The 16,330-nt window shown below is 39.4% G+C and overlaps 3 protein-coding genes across 4 annotated transcripts in view; 2 read left to right on the forward strand and 1 right to left on the reverse strand.

The window, feature by feature from the left end:
- The window catches only part of LOC306756899 (rho-related GTP-binding protein RhoA-B), a 5,029-nt gene extending 1,561 nt beyond the window's left edge, over nt 1-3,468 (forward strand). For both annotated transcript variants that reach the window (XM_079241812.1, XM_079241813.1), the window contains exons 3-5: nt 377-497; nt 1,527-1,657; nt 1,750-3,468. In XM_079241812.1, coding sequence (XP_079097938.1) covers nt 377-497; nt 1,527-1,657; nt 1,750-1,923 — 426 coding nt within the window. In that variant the 3' untranslated portion in view covers nt 1,924-3,468. The remainder of the gene's footprint in view (nt 1-376; nt 498-1,526; nt 1,658-1,749) is intronic.
- tmem43 (transmembrane protein 43) lies at nt 1,750-10,631 on the reverse strand. The gene is made up of 13 exons (XM_079241811.1): nt 10,538-10,631; nt 7,536-7,682; nt 7,273-7,404; nt 5,525-5,619; nt 5,376-5,425; nt 5,224-5,293; nt 5,075-5,145; nt 4,865-4,992; nt 4,683-4,757; nt 4,072-4,173; nt 3,798-3,915; nt 3,489-3,705; nt 1,750-1,819 (listed from the first exon to the last, which is right to left on the reverse strand). The coding sequence occupies exons 1-12, from the start codon at nt 10,553-10,555 to the stop codon at nt 3,503-3,505; spliced, it is 1,209 nt and encodes a 402-aa protein (XP_079097937.1). The 5' UTR covers nt 10,556-10,631; the 3' UTR covers nt 1,750-1,819; nt 3,489-3,502.
- A 1,648-nt stretch (nt 10,632-12,279) lies between these two features.
- Nucleotides 12,280-15,813, forward strand: LOC306757129 (rab GDP dissociation inhibitor beta; the record flags this gene model as incomplete). Its single annotated transcript, XM_079242094.1, has 11 exons — nt 12,280-12,321; nt 13,014-13,121; nt 13,216-13,312; nt 13,395-13,529; nt 13,617-13,815; nt 13,895-14,026; nt 14,829-14,928; nt 15,009-15,180; nt 15,293-15,437; nt 15,521-15,575; nt 15,673-15,813. The coding sequence occupies 11 exons, from the start codon at nt 12,280-12,282 to the stop codon at nt 15,811-15,813; spliced, it is 1,326 nt and encodes a 441-aa protein (XP_079098220.1).
- Nucleotides 15,814-16,330: the final 517 nt, after the last annotated feature.

Consider the following 16,330-nt stretch of genomic DNA (forward strand, 5'->3'; position numbering starts at 1 on the left):
TAAAGAAGTTAAAAATAATTAAAACTCTTCTAGTTTTGCAATCCATTCAAAAGTACTTTTATAACATTTAAATGTAAGATTTCAAGTATATTTATTTATGTGGAATGTTAAAAAGTCTATATTTTCTATATTTTAAAAAAGTTACTGTGACATTCAAGAGCAGGCTGCATCAAGTGATCATGATAACTAAATTTATAGTTTGTATTTAGTTTTATGTAAAATGGTTTACATGGAAACATGGTGAATAGACTGTAGTTGTGTGCTGGATCAACAGGAAAACAAAGGATAGATGCGTACATGGATCTTCAAATGCCAGGCCTGAAGCACAAAGAAGGTTTGCATCTGGTGGCTCATAAGTTGCCATCTCTGTTGGCAGGTCGAGTTAGCGCTCTGGGACACAGCAGGCCAAGAGGACTACGACAGACTGCGTCCACTCTCCTATCCAGACACCGATGTCATTCTCATGTGCTTTTCCATCGACAGCCCTGACAGTCTTGGTGAGTATAAATGGAGAGCTGAGAATGTTTATGGCACATACTTAACTTCTGATTTACTCAGTGATCTCCATTTTTACAAGAAGCTTTTTGGAAAAAGCAAAGCCAAGAGGAAAACAGCTCATATATAGTTTCAGATTATTTCTGATCTTGTTAAATGATTATAAGGAAAACAGGCAGACTAGTTAAGGATTCCAAAATGGCTCAAATAATTCAATAAGAATTGCAAATGAATCTCGTAACTAAACAGGCACATAGACTTGGAAAATTGTGTTGCATCAACCCAAGCAGTCCAATTTTTAAAGATGTTGTGGAAAGTCAACCCAAGGATGCTCTAAACATCTTGCAGAGGTTTTCAAACAGATTTCTGGCTTTAAGAAAATGTCCAGAAGATTACCTCGTAACTCAAATCTTCCAGAGTGTTTATTCTGTGTATGTTCTAAGAACTGTTGCTTCACAATCTTATGTTGTTTTTTTTAAAGCTTGATGATACTGTCAATATACAAGTACAAAAACAGTCATTGAAGACCTTCAAAATCCATCCTCAGCTTGTTGCAAAAGAAACAACAATTTCGATATTCTTCAACCCACTTCATCACCCTATCCAGATGCACTTCCACTCACAAATCTCACGTTTATTTCTTAAAATGCCATTACATGATTATCCACTTTTCTTTCCACATCAACTTAAGACTTTATATCACCTACAAATTAAATTTTCAATGGCTACAAATATAATTTATTAGCCGATAAACAGACATATGGCAGTTTTTTTAAATATAATTAATCCTTAAAGATGTAGCAAATTTTCAAATGTTTGTGGTATTCAGGCTGTTGCATAGTTGAATCTTTTTGTAGTCTCGCTTAATGTTAATAATCTCATTATTTTTTTAAAAATGGGTAGATTGTGATAAACTGAGGCAGGTACCTTCTTTTTTATGTGTAGCAGACTCAGATTTGTTGGATTCTAGCTTCATATTTGCTTCTACAGCTTTGAGAGATTTGCCTGCTGTGTTTTGTCTTTTTCTTCAGAGAACATTCCTGAGAAGTGGACCCCTGAGGTAAAACACTTCTGTCCTAATGTTCCCATTATACTGGTGGGAAATAAAAAGGATCTACGTAATGATGAGCATACTCGAAGGGAGCTTGCCAAAATGAAGCAGGTAAAGCTTCAGACAACACAACATGTATGAACACACAGCGAAATTTTCATAAAACTCCTTTTGGCTTTTTTTTTTTTATTTTTTATTTTTAGGAACCAGTGAAACCAGAAGATGGTCGGGACATGGCAAACAGGATCAGTGCCTTTGGATACATGGAGTGCTCTGCAAAAACAAAGGATGGTGTGAGGGAAGTGTTTGAGTTGGCCACCAGGGCTGCACTACAAGCCAGACGGGGAAAGAAGAGCAATAAATGCATCCTACTGTAAACGGGGGAATGGGGACTGCTTCTTACAGAGGAAAAGAAGATGGAAAATGAGGTTAATCTACTCCCAGACACACCACACAAAAGACTATTCTCCTGTTTTTACTAAAGGTGTAATGCTTTTACTGTTTTGTCTTAAGTAAAAGTAGTCAGGTTCTGTCAGTGTTCAATTTTGAGGTTATGGAAAATACTTTTTGTACTTTTAACATGAGACAAATTTGCCATAATAAAACATGTAATTAAAAAGATCAGCCAGGAGGCCTGTTGTGTCAAACCTTTTATCTATAGTTAAGTGCTTAAGCCCTGTCTGCCAATCTAAGGAATGTGTCCACCGCTAACTAGGGTGAAGTACCTGGACAGTGACCTGTATTCCTCTAATTATTCCAACAGAGTGGTGCACACCTAGATCTAAACTTATATGTGGGCCTCCTCATATTCAAATCTATGGTGCATCATGATCATATGCACAATCTGAGACTGGAAACTCATTTTGCTAAAAAAAAAAAAAAAAAATGTGTTTAATAAATTTGTCAGAATCTTAATAATTTGCATCACTTGAATAAGAAAGACAAATGAGCACTGAAATGGGGTCAAATATAGTTGACCCAGGGTTCTTTATGCAGATGCCTTTAAGAGTGAGGGTCAGAGTTCAGGGTTAGAACTCAGACCCAACTATATGCTACCATGCCAGGGCTAGTAAGTCTCATCCAAGTTTCTTTCTAAAACAACGAACATCTACAGAAAGAGTGCTCTATTGAACTTAAATTGCTTATAAATTCAAATAAAAACTAGGTATGTTAATCTCTTCTGATTTTCAAACATTTTGTTTTATTCCTAAATTACCTAAAACCCCCCATGAACAATATTCTCATGCAATAAACAATAATACACACAACTTCCATGTGTTTCTGAGAAAGTAAACAATGTGCAACAATATAAATACTTTTGTGGCACACAATGTGCAACAATATAAATACTTTTGTGGCACTAAGTGGTATTAAAATGAAATATTTTGTACTTTTTATCTTTGATTGAGGGAAAAAAACAAAACCAGAGATTCTTAATCTGGAAGTACACACTTCTTCCAAAGTGCTACTAGACTACTACTGCTGAATAACAGCACTACCTAAATCCTCAAACAGCATCAATCTGACATACGATTAAAACAGGTTCACTGTGAGCCTGCTGTTTGGAAGTGCATGAGTTTTATCAAAGTATAGCTACTTGCATTGTCAAATGAGAGGCACCAGCTTTGGTGAGTTGTATTTATCGTAAGATACTCCATACTTCCATACTCTAAGTGACTTATTAGAAATTTAAAAACAAGATTTTTAAGCTAGGTGGAAAATATATTTGAAAGCAATGCTTGCATTCAACAGTTTCTTCTTGTACCTATAACATTATTCCAGTGTGAAAGCACCAAATGTTTTACCATAATGAAAACATGGAGTATCTATCCGTTAATCTGGTAAACTACTATGTATAAGTGGCTCATTGTGGGAGACTGGCATTACAACATTGTTTCACAGCTCTGATGGATGCTTGTAACCAAGCAGATAAAAGTCTAACCTTCATTTCAATAATCATTCATTTTTCTTGGCTGGAAGTTGTGAACGGGTCAGAAACACTGGAACCAGGGCTAGTGCTGTCAGCGCCGCTGCTACTAATGGTCGGTAAAACAACCAACCCACTCCGATGACGAGAAGAGACAGTGAGCTGGAGACGCATAGGGCGAAGATCTTCAGGTCAACAGACACAATCTCTCTGAGGATAGGAACCCAGTCCACTGTGAGCATGACAGACGAGATTAGTGGCAAATACAGAGAAGGAAAGTCTCATAATGGTGTGGCTGTACACCAACAGTCAATGTTAATTTACCCAGGGTGTGGATTATGCGCGTGGTCAGCAGTAAACTAATGAACATTAGCAACCAGCCTGCAGCTCTAAGTCCCCATGTCTTCATGCTGTTGTATTGGTGTTCCTTGGCAATCACCTCCTGTAGATGACAAAACGACTGCATCAATAACCAAATGTAAGCCATATGGAAAATATATAAATACCTTTAACAGACATTAAAACCCAGTCAGGAGATATTTTCACATTAAGAGATGAAGTTGAAAAGTTAACTGTATGTAAAAATCTCCATACTGACCTCTGCAGAGAGCTCCTCCAGATAGAGGATCTCTAGGATGTCTCCTGACTCGGTTTTAAAGGGCATCAATTGCTCCCCTCTTTTCATGGCAATAATACTGACCTGATGAGAGAAACAGTTTCTGCTTTGACCAACATCTAAAGCTCAGACTGGACATTCACACCAGGAAACAATTAAAATCCGTAAAAACAATCAAATTATTTAAAATTTAATCAGTAGGAACCTTTTTGTTTTTATTAAATTACACATTTTTTAAGATGTTCTTGTGTTCTAGTTCTGTGCATATTTGGATGTACCACATTCTTTAATCTGATAGTAACCTAACATGTTGATCAAAAGATGTAATTTGAAGATGGGTCAGTAAATCTACTTCAATTTGATACTACACTTATTTGAGAAGTTAGAAACTTTGAAAGACTAATAAATAACTTTTTTTCCAGTATTCATAATTATTGCTGCAAAGAACTTTTGAGTTTCTCTCTAAAGTTTTAAATGGATTCAAATGACAAGTACAATATCGTGCGGTTCAGAGAGAGGTCCTATAAGCCTGGTACGGGCTGATATGAAGTATTATGAAAATGGAAATACAGCAGGTTATCTGGAGAACCTACAGTTTGAGGGGGACCGAGGTGGGAATTTTCACCACTCAGTCCAGCAAAGGAGAACGTCACTCGCACATCCCCAACCTAAGGAGGAAAAACAAACCAGAAAACCCACAGGGAAAAAAAATTCAAACAGGACACAAAAAGAGCAACTATGTATTTTTGTGGCAAGGTAAAATCTTGATTCTCACCTCTGGCCTACGTGGGTTTTGAGTATGATAGAAATAATCTCCATCAATGGACAGAAAAGGATCCAAGTTCAAGACGGGGAAATCCCTCAAACTCAGTGTCTGGAAGTTGCTGATCTGCTCCACCAGGCCTACAGATGAGCAAGGAACTAACTTATGGAAAGTGACTCCAATCTAAATGTAATATCTTTGTGTTTTTGCATGGACAAATACCTTTGGACAAAGTAAAAGGTCCAACTCGGACTTCCGGCGCCACCACTGTCACACTTTCGACTGCCATGGCACTGAAATACAAACAAGGAGATGAAAATATATTATCAAAACAAACACACAAAAAAATTATATTTTCAAATACACATTACCTTGGATTCTGGTGACCAATTTCCTCATCAAAATTACGACTATTGATCAACTGAGATTTCCACTCGGTGTCTACAGAGGCAGAATCACAATTAGAAGGGATGGCTAACGGAACCAGAATAAAGACTGCACGTCTCAGAAGAAAACAACTTACTGTAGGTGTATGTTGTTTCTGTTTTGGTTTCACCATCCTCTTGGTAGTCCCTGAAGTGATTTACAAAGTCAGAAAACCGTTTAATACATGGCCATACCCTGAGAGATAACATGCACGAATACGCACACTCAACACTTAAACACACCCACCTGCTTTCACTGTACTCCACCCACTGATACATCTCCACCTCCCTCCTCAGCTTCACTGCCTGCACACCCACTTTGTAGTTGGGGTCATGCAGGGGCTATACAGACAGATGCATATGAATGTATCACTGAAATAATTAGGCATTTAATAAATCAATCATTTAATTTGTTTTAATTTGACAGGTGCCAAATTCATTAGTTATGTGATTCAGACCAATACAGCATGCAATAAAGAGGCAAAAATGTTCAGAGGATTTAGAAAAAAATTACCATTTGCTTTAGAGTGTAACTGTGTCTATAGGAAACAAATCAAAGTCATTACTTGTTTATCATTCTTCCTTTTACTGCATCCACTTGTCTTGCATGGTATGAGGCCATGCAAGCAGACAAGTGGTGCCACCAGCTGTTTACTTTAATAAACCAATACCAACACAACAATAAAAATAACATTTTTACTTTACATTTTTAGCCAGTCTTTTAAATGATAAAAATGTGCCTCATTCTAGGTCTTGGTGTAAAAATCCCAGTTTAAATAATAAAGATGCTTCTTCACATCTTCAAATACAAGTGTGGCATTTTTTTTCTCCTTTATTTCTTTTTTCTTTGGCATCAAGAAGTACTACTGCCATGAAGGAATGTGCACACATACGTACATCTACATAAATGCAAAAACTCAAGGTTTATAAACATAACACTGCCCAGAGCATCACTCCTTGGGGAAGCAAGTTGCCTGCTCTTCCCCATGTAAACAAGACAAGCACAGCCTACAGAACACAAAATGTAAATGTTAAAGCTATTCACTGCATTACAGCAACTTCTTACATTATACAATAGTACAGTTTTGGTGTTTATCATCCTATTGTTTATGCTTTTTGCAGAAAATAGATGTCAGCATGGGTTCTCTGCTCTGTGATTGCAATGAAAACTAAGATTTTTACTCCTTTAGGCTATAGTCACAAGTTCCCTTTTGCTTCTTGTGTGCAATTGTCGTGGAATTTATCCGATGAGAAATAAATCTATTAATCAACTGTTTTCTGTTCAGATTTATTGAGCATGTACAGATGTTGGGAGCGAGAGGTCTCGAGAGCTCTGCCCCTGCTCAGAGCGTTACAGCGTTCTTTAAACAACCTCTGCCTGGCAGCACTAGTCAAAACAACTGCTAGCTTGGAGATAACAGTTAAAGCTGAAGCAGGCCTTGAACAGAACACTTGGTTTTATGCATGAATCTACTAAAGCAAGCTTACTGAACTACTCTAAACTATGCAGAATATAAAACTTGTACTACATAAAAGAAGCTTAATAAATGAGTAACATATTAAAACAGGATCCCACCACAGCAATCACTGATTCTTAGTTTGTACTGACAATCACCCTTTGAAACCATTTTGATATTCACTATTAATTCAGCATTGCAGACAAGGAACATTGTTCTAATTCTGCTGTTTTGGAGAGATCCAGTTATTTTAGTAATGACAAATTTTTTTTTTTCTTCGTCCAAATAATATAAGTTTCAAATACTGACCAATCACTCACTGGTCTAGTATATCATAGCCCTTGACAGGTGTGATAGTATGAAATTATTAATTTAATTAACTAAAGTTAAAACGCCACAGCGGTCTTGAAGAAGCAGAATGGTATATGTGGAGTACGCTAATCCCTGCTGATATATGATGATGAAGTGACACCTAGCATCTGAATAAAGGGAGAGGTTTGACTGAATAGTGTTGAAAAGAGCATGGAACAAAGCCTACCTGCAAAGTTTGCAGCTGCGCTGACAGATGAACTAAACGGTTGTTCTCCAGGTCAAGGCTGAAGTAAGGTCCCAATGAAACAACCTGAGAGAGGCCTTCATCCAGGGAGGATGTCGTTTGTATAGTTCGCCCCTGAAGAGAAACATTTCCAGAAAGAACCCCTTCTTAGTCTGATAAATAATGATTTGACTAGGACAAGTTCAACATGAGCTGCAGCCCATATGTAAAGTACCTGAAAGCATCTCTGACTCACTGTTTCTTACCTCATTGGTGAACAGAACATAAATTGAGAGGAAAAACAGTCCTACGCCGACAATTGATCCTCCTGTAGTTTCACCTAATCGCTCCAGAAATCCAGGGTTGGACTTTGTATACACCCGTTTGTGTTGGTTTGAATCTATGTCTGGAAACTAAGACAAACAACTGATAAGAACTAAATGCTCACAAGAAGCCATGACTGAAATACCTTTGTGCAAGTCTAAATAAATGAATCTGTATTTGCTCCACTAATACAAGTGATAATTACAGCCCTTTCAAGATAAAATGTAGGTCATGACAGCTATAATAAATTTTTTAATTGGATTTATAGTGAGTTGTTTCAATCAAAATATCATAAAAAGCTATAGTAGCAATTAAATGCATCTTAAGGAAATGTACTTATTCAATCAAACGGGATTCGCAAATAAAAACTTTAATGACACGTTTGCCTTTGCTCATTAAAAAAGTATATTTTAAAAAGTACATTGAAAGCAGTTCCCCGTCAGAGCGTGCTTCAACTCCCACCTTTAGCAAAGCTTCAACAATGTCCCGAATGAGGCAGGGGACATTGAGTCTGAATGGGTTGTGTTCCGTGCCTCTATTGTTGAGGTGGCCAGCCGAAGCTGTGGCCGTAAGGTTGATGGTGCCTGTCGTGGTGGTAATCCCAGGACTCGTTGGTGGACACCAGCAGTGAGGGATGCCGTCAAGCTGAAGAAGGAGTCCTCTTTTGGCCTTCTTGGCCTGTGGGACTCTGGAGGCAGCTGATAGGTAGCGACAGGCAAAGTGGCATGTGGCTTCGGCTGTCGCCAAGGCAAAAACTCAGGCATGGGAGGAATTCGGCGAGGCCATGGAGAATGACCTCTGGACAGTTTTGAGGCAATTCTGGTCCACCATCACTCAGGATGGGGAAGCAGTGCTCCGTCAATACCGTGTACAGTGGAGGTGGGGAGCTGCTGACCTCAACTCGAGACGTTGTGGATCAGTAGAGGGAATACTTCAAAGGCCTCCTCAATCCTACAAACACATCTTCTGATGAGGAAGCAGAGCTGGGGGACTCAGGAGTGGACTCTCCTATCTCTGGGGCTGAAGTCGCTCAAGTCGGTGGTTAAAGAAGTCCTTGGCGGCAAGGCCCTGGGGGTGGATGAGATCCGCCCAGAGTACCTTAAGGCTCTGGATGCTGCGGGGCTGTCCTGGCTGACATGCTTCTGTAGCATCACGTGGACATCAGGGACAGTGCCTCTGGACTAGCAGACTGGGGTGGTGGTCCCCCTTTTTAAAAAGGGGGACCGGAGGGTGTGCTCCAATTACAGGGGAATCACACTCCTTAGCCTCCCTGGTAAGGTCTATTCAGGGGTCCTGGAGAGGAGGGTCCGCCGGATAGTCGAATCTCAGATTGAGGGTGAGCAGTGTGGTTTTCGTCCTGGTCGCGGAACAGTGGACCAGCTTTATACCCTCTTTGGGGTCCTGGAGGGGGCATGGGAGTTTGCCCAACTAGTCTACATGTACTTTGTGGACCTGGAGAAGGCATTCGACCGTGTACCCCGGGGACTCCTGTGGGGGGGTACTCCAGGAGTATGGAGAACCGGACCCCCTTGTACAAGCTGTCCTGTTCCTGTACGACAGGTGTCAGAGCTTGGTCTGCATTGCTGGCAGTAAGTTGGATTAGTTTCCAGTGGGGGTTGGACTCCGCCAAGGCTCCCCTTTATCGCTGATTCTGCTCATAACTTTTACAGACAGAATTTCTAGGCGCAGCCGAGGTGTTGAGGGGATCAGGCTTGGTGACCTTAGGATTGAATCTCTGCTTTTTGTGGATGACGTGGTCCTGTTGGCTTCATCTGGGCGTGATCTCCAGCTCTCGCTTGAGCAAATCACATCCAAGTGTGAAGGGGCTGGGATGGGAATCAGCACCTCCAAATCTGAGACCATGTTCCTCAGCCAGAATAGGGTGGATTGCCCTCTCCCAGTCAGGGGTCAGGTCCTGCCTCAAGTGGAGGACTTTAAATGCCTTGCGGTCTTGTTCACGAGTGAGGGAAGGATGGAGCATGAGATTGACAGACGGATTGATACGGCGTCTGCAGTAATGCGGACTCTGCGCTGGTCTGTTGTGGTGAAGGAGCTGAGTCAGAAGGCAAAGCTCTCGATTTACCAGTCGATATACATTCCTACCCTCACCTATGGTCATGAGCTGTGGGTTGTGACAAAAAAAAAAGAAAGAAAATGAGATCTCCTATTCAGGCAGCTGAAATTAGTTTCCTCCGGGCTCTCCCTTAAAGACAGGGTGAGGAGCTGGAGCCGCTGCTCCTCCAGATCAAGAGGAGCCAGTTGAGGTGGCTCGGGCATCTGGTCAGGATGCCTCCTGGACGCCTCTCTGGTGAGGTGTTCCGGGCAGTCCGTCCGGGAGGAGACCCCAGGGGGACCCAGGACACGCTGGAGGGATTGTATCTCTAGGCTGGCCTGGGAACACCTTGAGATCCCCCCCCCCCCCCGCAGAGTTGGCAAATGTGGCTGGGGAGAGCGAAGTCTGGGCTTCCCTGCTTGGGCTGCTGCCCCCGTGACCTGACCCCGGATAAGCGGTAGAAGATGGATAGATGGATGGATGGATATATTGAAAGTATAAATTGGAAGAATACATTTAAATAAAATAAAATTGAACGGTAAGTGATCATACTTGCTATCAAGTAAGTGAGTTATGATCAAAAGCCAGAGGGCGTGAACAAAGTGTGCGCTTCCTCATGTTCATGTCTTACTGAATACGGATGTGTAAGGTCTAACTTCCTGCCACACTAACACAGTATGTAACATAATACTGTTGTAATAATTTCAATAACCTGCTATGGTTCAATTTAACACTCGTGCAGAGAGGAACAAAGTAATAAAACTCGATTAGGTTGCATGCGAAATTTAAAAAAAGTTGGTTGTTTGTGCTAACATTGTGTACTGTATGTGATACATTTAAGGATGGTAGTTTATCAAGCAAAGCCAAAGCAGCGTAACTAAATACACTCACTGTCTTTTCTGAAGACATTTCTCTGACTTGTTCAATTCAGTCACCAAGATGCTAGCAAACTGGTACACACGCTGCCGCTGCTGCTGCTCGTCATGGTTCGAACTAGTTTCAATCGGGAATGTACCGAAACGGCCACAGGGAAGGCGGAGTCTGCGAGAATGTTACATCTCCTTTAGCACCGAGCCACCCGAGTGCCTGGGTGAATATTACGAGCGCCACCACCAAGACTATGACGCTTTCAGGGAACTATGGGTAATGGGGATTTTTTTAGGCCAGCAAAACTGCCCATTTTGTAGTCCTAAGAGCATGCTGCGTGTTACACAGAGAAACAGTACACCAGAACAGTCTTAACTGTTGATAGGACACCAGCAGCTGTAGTTTCAAACTCTCTGTGACTGTCGGAGGACGTGCAGTTTCTGCTGGGATTTTACCATCAGGGTGTTTGAGGGCCAAAAAAGATCCTCTGACATCCTGAACATTATGAATTTGGAAGTGGAGATCGTCATTAAAACTGTTGTTTGAATAGATGTTTTTGATGGTCGACTCGTGTCCTACTTTAAGTTATACATTTTCTTTAATGTGCCACATATGACCTCACCAAATAGTAAGTTGATAGCACAAACACTGAGGTCCCAAGCAGTGTTAAATTAAACTGAAAAGAGGACTATATGTTTTTTTATTTATTTATTTATTTATTTATTTATTTTTTTATTACTGTTGAATATGTGTGATAACACATAGCATGCAATGTGCTTTAGAAATGGAAATTAGTTGATAGAGCTACAATGTTTTAAAGCATATTTTCCTCTGTGATCAGTTCTTCTGTAAATATTTCCTTTTTAATTACCTAAATAAGCAAGCAAGCAAAGGAAGTGTGGGAGAGTGCAATATTCCAGTCCACCAAACAACACAACACTACACAGGCTTTCCTACACAACACCCGTTGGTATTATCAGAGGAGAGAAATAACTAATCAAACACAAATCTCCTTACTTTTTGTGCTCAGTTTGGATGTTTGTTCTTTTATCTTCCTATATGGTTTCATTTCAGTAAATAGTTTTTTTTGGAAATGTAAAATTTAAAAAAGAAAAAAAAAAAAAAACTCAATCTACAAAGAATGAAAATTAGCTAATCTAGCCTTCACTGCTATTTTACAGAGGGAAGTACACACTGACTCCCTTGACAAAATTTAGAAAACTATTTATTTCCTTATTGTCAGTCAAATAGCACAGTGTGAATAACATATACTTTTAAAGTGGATGCTTTACTTTTAGTATCTTTGATTACATATTTTACTTAAAAATACAGCTGTTCTTTCAAGTCTTTTGAATGTGAGATTTTATATGAATGAAGTACTGTAATATTCTTATATTAATGGTATCACATATGTACGATCTTTATCTAATACCATAAACTGTAGTGACTATGAAATGCGATCTCTTATAGTCAGTCTATCTCTCACTCTGTGAACACACATATGCACCTACACACACACACACACATAATGCAAAGATGTGCCAGTCTTAAGAGGATTATAGCAAAGGGGAACACATAGCAATTAGTCACCTATCATCACACTTATTTAGATACTCTCTCACACACACACACACACACACACACACACACACACACACACACACACACACACACACGACTGCATGAACACACACAGCAACAGGCTGCAGTCAGGAAAAGCCCTGGGACTCAGTGATCAGTGACGAAGAAGTAAAGACATTTTCAGGATGCAGGAATATGATATTATAGTGCTTGGAACTGGACTTAAGGTAAGAAAATCTGTGTTTAATTGAAACTATCAGCCTCATATGTGTGTAAATTCACCCAGACAGGAACTATATAGGTTATATAGGTCGTATAGGTCAATATAGATCATTAAAAGTTTTCAGAGATTAAGTCTCATGAAACAAGTGAACTGTGGTATGTACTGCGATTTTCAGCCCAGATTATATTTATATTTTCATACTAAAATTAATATGATATAAAATAAAAACCAGTGCAAGCAATCACAGCGCTTTATATATGCTAAGGCCCACCCATTAAAGAATAAATCAAGTCAGCCTAGTATAGAAGAACTAGTTTTTTGTATGTTGTTGATTTTTTTTTCTTGGCAAGAACTAGATGAAATTGCAAGAATTGTTTTTTAAAACTGAAAAAAACTAATGTTTTTGGGTTTTTTTTTAAGGTCTGGTTCTCAGTTATTATCAATATTATTACAATAAAATATTCAACTAAGACTCACATCTATTTTTATTTTACCAAACACAATAACGTTTGTAGTCAATATTCATTTTCTCCCATCAAACTTTGTTGAGATACAATAATCTGCTGATCCTCTGAGTGCCTGCAGGCGATCAAAGAGGATTTGTGACAATGACATCATTACTCTAGATCTGATCTGCCTTTGCAAACTGATAACAAATGATTCTGACAACATGTGACCCTTTCCTGGTCCCTTCAGGAATGTGTCCTCTCTGGTTTAATGTCTCTAAGTGGGAAAAAGGTTCTTCACATTGACAAGAATCCATATTATGGAGGAGAAAGTGCATCTATTTCTCCCCTTGAAGAGGTGTGTTTACAAACCAACAAATGATCAGAGATGGATAAATGTTTCCTTGAAACAGATTACTGCATTATTATGGGATATTTGTTTTTATATTTAGCTTTACAAGAAGTTTAAAGTTGCTGGTCCTCCAAAATCAATGGGGCGTGGAAAAGAGTGGAATGTTGACCTCGTCCCAAAGTTTTTCCTTGCCACCAGTGAGTCCAATGCAGCTCATTTTTATTATGTATCAGTGTGTATGTAGTTTAGTGTTAATGATTTGGTTTGTGTTTGCATCAGGCGAGCTGGTAAAAATCTTGGTACACACAGAAGTTACTCGTTATCTGGATTTCAAAGTTGTCGAAGGCAGCTATGTGTACAAAGCTGGCAAAGTGCACAAAGTCCCTGCAACAGAGGAAGATGCCCAGTCTTCAGGTGAAAATTGCAGCCATTGAACTTACAAATGTAGATTTCCATGTACATTTGCAATATATGATGTTAAAAAACTGCATCTGTCTTCAGATCTGATGGGCATGTTTGACAAAAGGAGGTTCAAGAAGCTGCTGCACTTTGCACTCAATTTTGATGAAAGAAACCCTCGCACCCACCAGGACATGGATCCCCACAAGACAACCACACGGGAGATGTTCAGTCGCTTCGACCTGGGACAAGATGTCATGGAGTTCACAGGTCACGCCATAGCCTTACACTGTAGTGAGAGGTCAGTTACAGAGCTTGAATAACTCAGACAAGGCTGAAAGAGATAATTACACTGAAATGATGCCCATCTGTTTTTGCAGCTACTTGGATCACCCATGTGTGGAAACTATCAACAGGATCAGGCTGTATTCTGAGTCTTTGTCCCGCCACAACAGTAGTCCATACCTATACCCCCTGTATGGGCTTGGGGAACTGCCGCAGGGATTTGCCAGGTGACAAATGCACAAGTTCTACATTGGTAATGCACAGAAAATTTGTTTTAATGTAAATAAAGCGAACAACTCGGATTTCTCCTCGACTGACTTTTCAGTTTCACTTCTCATTCAGTCCAATAAAATCACCATCAAGCTGTGATGTTACAACTTCTTCAAAAATATTCTTGCATGAAAACAGTCACAGATTCACAAAGTGGCTCAGAGGTGCACAACATAACAGTGGACAAAGCACAAGAGCTTTTCATCAAACAAACAGAGAATAAACATAAACAAATTGGAGAACAGGACAACAATTCACAAGATGCACATGTAACACTACGCAACACAAAAGAATTCAACTATTATAAAGAGCAAGAGACAGAAAACACAAAACTTTCAAAGATGTGAGGATTTAAAGAACACAATAAATAGATAGATTACCAGAGCAATAAAAATGTAAAAATTAAACATAACTTTTCATAAAAAGAAAAACAAAACAGAAACATATCATTAAAAACAAAAAGAAAAAATCTTCATTGCAGAAAAAAAAAAACTTGCCAACTTGGAAAAATGGTATTTTTAATTTTGTTTGTGTCCATTTTTTTTTTAACTTTTTCATAGGGATGCTGTTGGTTTTGATCATGTTTTCTGCTTTGTTGTGTTTTTTTATTTTATTTTCTGTAATGCTGTCATTTTTTCTGCTGTTAATTTCAGTTTTTTTTCACATCTTCCATTTATTTTGCCTCATCTGCTGTAGATTAATTGATGTTTTGTACTTAAGGACCACAGTCAATTTAAGATGTCCCTCTTTGTATTTCAGACTGAGCGCAGAGTATGGAGGAACCTTCCTGTTCAAAAGAGCTGTGGACGAGATTGTGATCGACAATGGCAAAGTGAAGGCCGTCAAATCTGATGGAAAGGTAGAGAAAATGCTAAATGCTTTGGTGGAAATGTCCAATGAGCCATTGGGCACTCAGTGTCCCCCCATCCTTCTGCACAGGTGTTCCACTGTAAGCAGCTGATCTGTGATCCCAGCTATGTTCCCAACCGAGTCAGGAAAGTGGGACGTGTCATAAGAGTGATCTGTTTGTTAAATCATCCAGTTAAAAACACTCATGAGGCCAGCTCCTGTCAGATCATTATTCCTCAAACACAGCTCAGCAGGAAGTCAGGTATGCTGTCTGTATAAACATGAAGTTGTCAAGTCTTCTCGTTTCACTTCAATATCCAGATTTTTTCATCTTTGCTTGCTATAATATGATAATCTCTGCTTTGTCCATACAGACATTTACATATCTGTGCTGTCATACAGCCACAGTGTGGCCTCAGATGGGAAGTATATTGCCACGGTGAGCACAGATGTAGAGACGAATAACCCAGAGACAGAAGTGCAGCCCGGACTGGAGATTCTTGAACCGATCCTTCAGAAGTTAGTGACACTTTCACGTCTGTAATTCTTCTGTTTTGTCTAAAATTAACTAACGAAATCTGCTGTTAACACTTTCTTTCTAGGTTTGTGTATGTCAACAATGTTCTAGTTCCTAATGAGGATGGGAGAAAGAGTCAGGTAAAGAGGAAATTCCCCAGAGCAAGAGAAAAAAGGTGTGGAGAAAGTGTGGCAGGTCTAACGGTGGTGATTTTGTCCATATTCTCTCCATGATTAGATTTTTGTGTCCCGCTCATACGATGCGACAAACCACTTTGGGTCTGAGTGTGAGGACATCAAAGACATGTACCGCCGAATCACAGGAGCAGAGCTCTGCTTCGGGAGATCTCGACATCAGTCGAGCAACTCAGACCTTTGACATCTGGACCATGTGACGATTACACACTGCTGTTAAACAGAGGGTGTCATGTAGCATGTAGGGTGAAATGTGTTTGCTAATGTTCTTGTTTCGCTAAATTTTCTTCTCGAAGTGGAAGTCTGCAAAACACAATGTTGTTGAGTAATTGTTGGAAAAACCCCTTGTGCTGCGTGTTCTGTACTTCATTCTTGAACACCTGCAATGTTTTATGATATGATGTAACACAGTAACCAGCAGTCATTTTGCTGCATAGTTCCTAGGTTTAAATGATAATACTTTATTTAAATATGAGGAAAATCTTGTGAAAATTATTGTTCTCAGACTAAAATTAAAAACAAAATAGTTACATTTTGGCATATTGTCTGAAACTAAAATAAATAAAGGATTTGATCATTATTTTTTATATATTAATTCTGTCTATGAAACAACAACTTAATTGAAGCTTATTGGAAGCATTTTTTTTAGCCGCAGCAGCAGGTGAGAATAAACAAGCTGCAGGTGAATGAGGGTTAAAAGG

Source organism: Telmatherina bonti (assembly GCF_933228915.1).
Source record: "Telmatherina bonti genome assembly, chromosome: 6".
Taxonomy (NCBI): Eukaryota; Metazoa; Chordata; class Actinopteri; order Atheriniformes; family Telmatherinidae; genus Telmatherina; species Telmatherina bonti.

Excerpts from the sequence above, each read along its gene's own strand:
- tmem43 (XM_079241811.1), bottom strand. Across the intron at positions 4,758-4,864 it reads AAAACCCACGTAGGCCAGAG|GTTGGGGATGTGCGAGTGAC; the intron begins GTGAGAATCAAG and ends TTTCCTCCTTAG. Across the intron at positions 3,916-4,071 it reads TGGAGGAGCTCTCTGCAGAG|GAGGTGATTGCCAAGGAACA; the intron begins GTCAGTATGGAG and ends TGTCATCTACAG.